This window comes from Trichoplusia ni, chromosome 4 (genome assembly GCF_003590095.1).
Source record: "Trichoplusia ni isolate ovarian cell line Hi5 chromosome 4, tn1, whole genome shotgun sequence".
Taxonomy (NCBI): domain Eukaryota; kingdom Metazoa; phylum Arthropoda; class Insecta; order Lepidoptera; family Noctuidae; genus Trichoplusia; species Trichoplusia ni.
In genome coordinates, this window is record NC_039481.1 from 12025312 (window position 1) to 12031620 (window position 6309).

Genomic DNA, 6309 nt, shown 5'->3' on the forward strand with positions numbered 1-6309 from the left:
AATTAATAAAATGCATTCTCTCGAATTACTAACAGCCTGGCCTGTATGACGGAGAATACAAAATAATGGGGTTACAAACACACTGCTATGGCGAACGCATTTTCCGACCACTTTGTACATCAAGCAGAATATTTTTTTTTTTAGGATTCCGTACGTCTGAATACAAAAACGGAACCCTTATAGGATCACTCGTGTGTCTGTCCGTCCGTCGCTTACAGTCAATTATCTCCGAATCTATTAGACCGATTAAGTTGAAATTTGGTACACATATCAATTCCTGTGACCCAAACCCAGAGGTGTGACATGAACAGATGAAATCTGTATATGGGGGGTCATTTTTGGGGGGGAAGGGGATTTTTTTTTCTGAAAACTGTATCGTGTGGCATATCAAATGAAAGGTCTTGTTGAGAAGATCTTAAATGTATTTTTTTGTAATTTTAAAATAAATAGTTTCCAAGTTATTCAAGAAAATAGACGAAAATTGACCATTCCTCCCCCCCCCCTTATCTCCGAAATTACTGAACCTAAAATTTTGAAAAAAATACTGAAATTCGTTTTCTCCTTATAGATTATAGGAAAACCTATAAGAAGTCCATGATATTAAAATAACATGGTAAATCACTCAATATTATGCGTAGCAACTTACATTTGTAGGTGGAATGTGTGGGAGAACATATTTTTTAACTCCAAAAACATGATAGGTAACATCGTACGGAACCCTCTTCACGCGAGTTCAACTCGCACTTGTCTTGCGTTTTTTTGTAGGGCGGGGGAATCCTCATGGACACTCATTCCCTCGGGGAGGAAATGGGTAGTATCAGACTTTTACTGACTAAACCTGAACCATCGTGCTACGTCATCCGCGTTTTTGTCTCGGTGTATGGCAATGCGTTGCAATCTTCATACACAGCCACGACTACACCTGATGAAGTACAACCTCAAATTATTATTTCTTATAGACGTTAATGCGTCTAATGAATATCATGAATCGCACCAAAATAACTAGAAATGGTATGAAAGAAAAGCCATTAGTATATTACCTGCATAATGTAGTCAGAAATAAATAAATATTATTATTATAGTATTATTATTCCTTTTGATTTTTGATTTTTGTCCTCCCTCTATACTAGACAAGAATGGTCTCTGCCCGCCACTAGCGCCTTCACTTAATCCCAAAACCTTGATATCTTGTCATCTTGTCAGTGTCTCAGATATTGTAGAGTGATATAACCAATTATCTGTACAGTTTTATAAATTTTTGTCATACACTATGATAATATCAAGTCGATGGCAGTTGATAAATTGGTCTATAATTATGTTTTTGTCGCATATACATATATGATGTTTACAACTCGCATGATGTAATAATGATGTGGTGTCGCTATATAATTGAATGTCATCCACAGCGGTGACACCCAGTGATGTCATTTATACTTACTTAACATCATCCCGCCGAACAGATAAAACTTGTTAAAGTAAATACAGCTATATATTATAATGTTTATTAATTTAATTTGCTACAGAAAAGTTACATTTTGCAGAATATATTATTTTAAAGGAATAACAAGTTACTATTAAGTAAATATATAATCAGGATGGTAAGTGGGCGGCGTGGCCCGGTAGGCGGCGGCCCGACACTGCGCTGGCCGCGATCAGCACCTGCCCACAAACACTGTTCTTATTGCATGCAGTTGATGTTTTACTTACGACTAATTGGATTAAGTGCTGCAGCTCTATTTTTGACCTGAATATTACACTATATGAGTCATTATGAGAAAAAAGCTAGAGCAAAGCTTTGTTGCTCATCACATCACTATATGTCACATCACAATACTATTAGTGTGTGAATGACCTCTAGTGGTTCTTCGCGTACGCAGAGGAATCGGTTTTCCATATCGGTTTAGTTTTTGCCATGTTTAAGCCTGACGAAGACGTTGGCAAGAAAATAACAGTCTTAAGATTTGTTAAGCTTCCCAGTCCTTTTAACAGGCGTGCAGGGGTGCTCGGGTAAAAGATGCACACGCCTACTTTAATCTAAAATGAGATGAATCTACTAGGGATCAGTCAGCCCACCTATGGGAGAACAGATATGGAAAATCCAATGTAGCTGCAAAACTATTGCGTACTGCAAGTGTAAAAGTAATTCGGCAGCAGGTGAGCAACACCTGTGCTGCGACTGGGGGTGTAGAGAGTGCAACACCGATTTCACAATCACGGTTTACAGACCAGGTACGGGTATCCTCGTTACATATTTGCACCCCTGTCAGAGAGAGTGAGATCGCGGGCGGCTGACCTGGGCGGCGGCGGGTGCAGCGCGGGCGGCGGGAAGCCGTGCGGCGGGTAGAGCGGCTTGAGCGGGTCGCGCATGAGCGAGTGGTAGAGGTTGAGCGCGTCCACCAGCTCGGCGCTGAGCTGCGTGAGGCGCGCGTGGCGGCGGTCGGCGCGCTCCAGCGCCGCGTCCACCAGCGCGCCCATGGCCAGCGCGCGCGCCTCCAGCCGCGCCAGCGCCGCCTCGGCCGCGCCCGCGCCCGCCTCGCGCGGGTCCGCCTCGTGCAGCAGCGCCAGCGCCGCGTCCATGGCGGCCTCGTCGATGCTGGACGGCGGCTCGTCGGCCGCCGGCCCGGCCGCCGCCGCGTCCGCGCCCGCCTCGCCCGCCGGCGGCGCCCCCGTCGCGACCGTCGCCGGCGTCGAGCCCAGCTCGCCCGTCACGAAGTTGGCCGGGAACAGGCCCTCGCCCCGCTCGTTGTATCCCTTCCACCAGTTCGGGTCGCTGGAGTCGGTCACGTGAACTGCAAATAGACATACATATACTGGCTATGGAGGTAGCAGACACCTACTTTTATCCGACTGCGACAAAGAAGGTTATATTTAAGTGGCAGCCACAAGCAACAGCCAGAATTTTTCTAATGGTACATTACTTATTCTAGATAAGTGGACTAAAATTAATCAATGGGTTTTCATAATTATTAACATCGGTCATATAATCAGTCGCGAATGAGTAGTCTGGCGATCACATCTGAAAGGCACCATTGTTCCCACGTTTTTTTATACACTGACTTCCTTGTTTGTTTGTCGTCTCCGTTCGATCGGATTTTTTAACTCAATTTTGAGGCACTTCCCTATACGCTTTCAGGCAAAAATTTCAGGGTAACTTCAAACCCGATGCAAATCCAATGTACAACTATAGTAACGGCTAGACCGATTTCGATAATTTGAATGAAGTGACAATTAAAAACAATAATTTTCAGGTTTATTTAGGTTTGACTTAGGTTTAGGTCCTGAATCACAAAATAGTTTATTAATCGATTGAAAAATGCTTCAGTAGCGTAATGGACAATTTGAAAACCTGTGAAATAGTAATTAGTGGGCTACTCACCGATCTCGCCGGCCAGGAAGGTGAGTTCGTTGTCCTCGGCCGCCTCGAAGTCGTAGAGCGCGCGCACCTTGCGGGCGGGCGCGGCGGCGGGCGCGTCCACGCGCGGGTAGAGCGCGGCGGCGGCGGCGGGCGCGGGCGCCGCCTCACGCAGCGACAGCGCGATGGCGCGCGCCAGCTCGTCCTGCTCGCGCTGCGCGGCGGCGGCGGCGGCGGCCGGCTCGGCGGCGGCGCGCGGCGCGGGCTCGCCCGGCTCGGCGCGCAGCTTGGCGTGCAGCGACGGGATGAGGTCGAGCTGCGGGTCGTCGCGGAACTCGCCCTCGGCCCACTTGCGCAGCAGCGCGCGCAGGCGCCCGGCCACTGCGGGCTGCGCGCGCGACAGCAGGCGCCGGTACTCGGTTTCGAAGTCGCGCGAGGCCACTTCGAGGTGGAAGGCGCGGCCGCAGTTGGCCACGCAGGCGTCCAGCAGCGTGGCGGCGTGCACCTGCACGTGCGGGTCGGGGTGCGCCAGGCGCCGCATCACGGCGCGGAGGCACTCCTTGGCGCTCTGCGTGGACGCGCCGGCGCGGTCACAGATTTCCATTATCAGTCCCCATTCTTCACTGGTGTTGTTCTCGCTAGTCGCCCGTTCTGTCGAGAAATTAGTCTGGCTTAAAAATCTTGTGATTTCACAAGGATGCATATCTCCTACCTATAGGTATTATACCACCGAAAAAATAAATTTACGGTATGTATTGAAAAATTTACGTATTATACATCATGGGACCCGAACATTGTCTGTAATTCTCTAGTGATCATCATGTAATTTTTAAGATAAATATCACGGTTTCCCATTAGGAAGGCACAGAACTGAGAATCCTGTGCCTGACCTATCTCCACTTCACTGTTACACGGGTAAGGTTTATTACAAGGGTAGGGGTTAAGATATCAGGGAGTGGGCTTGTATTTGGGACACACGCTTGTGCACTATAAGTTCTGTGCATCTGCCTTGTGTAGAAAAGTATACTGCAATCATTCTAAGAAGACCAACAAACACTCTTTAGAGAGATAATGTTACAATTTTCTATTTCAAATGCATGAACTTTAATAAAAATAAAATGGTAACAAAAATATAATAATTAATCAGTATGGTATATTACATAGCTATTATTTTCCATTTGTAGGAACTTAAAAAAGTTAACATATTTTATATGAACTATTTTACTGAGAATGTGGGTGAGTCTCTTTGAAGAAACAGATAATGATTGACTAAACAACTAATTTTAATCGTCAGTTACTTTGGAGAAATAAAACAGCTATAATCTATCAGCCACAGTGATTTTGTAGTATCTATATCATATTACTTGTAGTCAAAATCCATTTAATTATGCTTTAAAGAGGGGCACATGAGGTTGACTGTCATAGTCAATCACAAAGCTTACTGAGAAATTGTTTAACAGTGTATACTTACTATAAAAATCAGTCACAAAACAACTTAGTTAAGGATCTGCTATCAAACACATTTTTTGTGACTAAAACACATATAGAAGGAGTATATTTCAGCCAGGACACACAGTTGATACAGTATAAATAAAGTATCCCGGGCTAGTGTCAATATGACTTTTCCTATTCTTTTGTTATTCTAAGAAGGCTGCTTGTGAGCGTGGTTTCCAATATTTATAGGTTTATTAAAATCAGGGATTGTTAAACTGCTGCGAGCAAGTGCAGTGATCAATGTTCAGTACACTTGTATACAGAATGAGGCTTTTTAGCGATGTTAGTAATATAACTCAAAGTGTATAAACTGAACATAGCTTCATTCAAAAGTTAGGCAAGATTATGTTATAAGTTTAGGCAGATGATAGAAGTAAATAAATTTTATTCAGATCAAACTAGTTTCGGAAGCATTACCTGACTTGACACCTGACTACATTCTACAGAACATTGCACTACAACACTTGTGGTTGGTCTATAAAAATATTAACATGTAATAAGAGACTTAATGACACTATCTCTAATATTAATCCCAAAATAAGCACCTATAATGACTTTTACACTAATTCCTGTGGGTTACTTAATGCCTTATGTTAATAGCAAATGTCTCATTCAGCAGGCACAGCTACACCTCAGCTATTCGCAAGCAAACATTGACATTACAAAGGACCTTACGTATTAATGAAATATAATTATGTATATTTTTATCCTTTTTTGTACATATTAAATGGACACCAATCGATTTACAACAACACAACTTACCGACATCTTGATCAAAGGGTGAAGAATTTCCGAATATCCCCATATTTCTATTCGTAAACACCCATCAAAGCTAAAAAACTGCTAAAAATGATCAGGTTTGCACAGGAAAACAATGTTCAAAGTGTTACTAATACTGTAATTTTCTGTATTTGGTACGTCCATAAAAACACAAAGAATAATTTTATCAAAACGTATACAATCACTGAGTCACTAAATCAATGTCAATACTACATAGGCAATGACGAAAATACTACAACAGAATGACAAAATGACAGCACAGTGTCACTGTCACTTTCAAATGTTGAGTGTTCGTTTCCCAATGTTGCCATCAGTAGACCAAAGACATCATATTATAGTATAATGTCTTTGACTCTACTAGCTAGACTGTGCACTATGGCCAAAGACAATATTTAGTAGAGTATATTAGTATAATGTCTTTGATCCTACCATAAACCAAAATAATTAATACCATAATTACAGGTCTGGGGTCGCAAATGTCAACGCAAATGAAATTATTTAATGGATATTATATTCAGTGATTTGAAAACAAGCATTCGGTAAATTTTATAAAATAAGTGATATTTTATAACATTTTCCAGTGCCCAAATATAAAGTAAATGTATCTATAAAACTTCTTTTTTATCCGTTATGTTTATTTTACTCTTATTAATTTTATCTGCCCCACTAGCCAAGATAAAAGC

At 42.8% G+C, this 6309-nt stretch overlaps 1 protein-coding gene across 1 annotated transcript; it reads right to left on the reverse strand.

The window, feature by feature from the left end:
* Nucleotides 1-1533: 1533 nt before the first annotated feature.
* Nucleotides 1534-5888, reverse strand: LOC113493098 (signal transducing adapter molecule 1). Its single transcript, XM_026870917.1, has 4 exons — nucleotides 5609-5888; nucleotides 3377-4003; nucleotides 2227-2789; nucleotides 1534-1659 (listed from the first exon to the last, which is right to left on the reverse strand). Exons 1-3 carry the CDS (start codon nucleotides 5649-5651, stop codon nucleotides 2245-2247), a joined length of 1215 nt encoding a protein of 404 aa, XP_026726718.1. The 5' UTR covers nucleotides 5652-5888; the 3' UTR covers nucleotides 1534-1659; nucleotides 2227-2244.
* Between the last annotated feature and the right edge of the window lie 421 nt (nucleotides 5889-6309).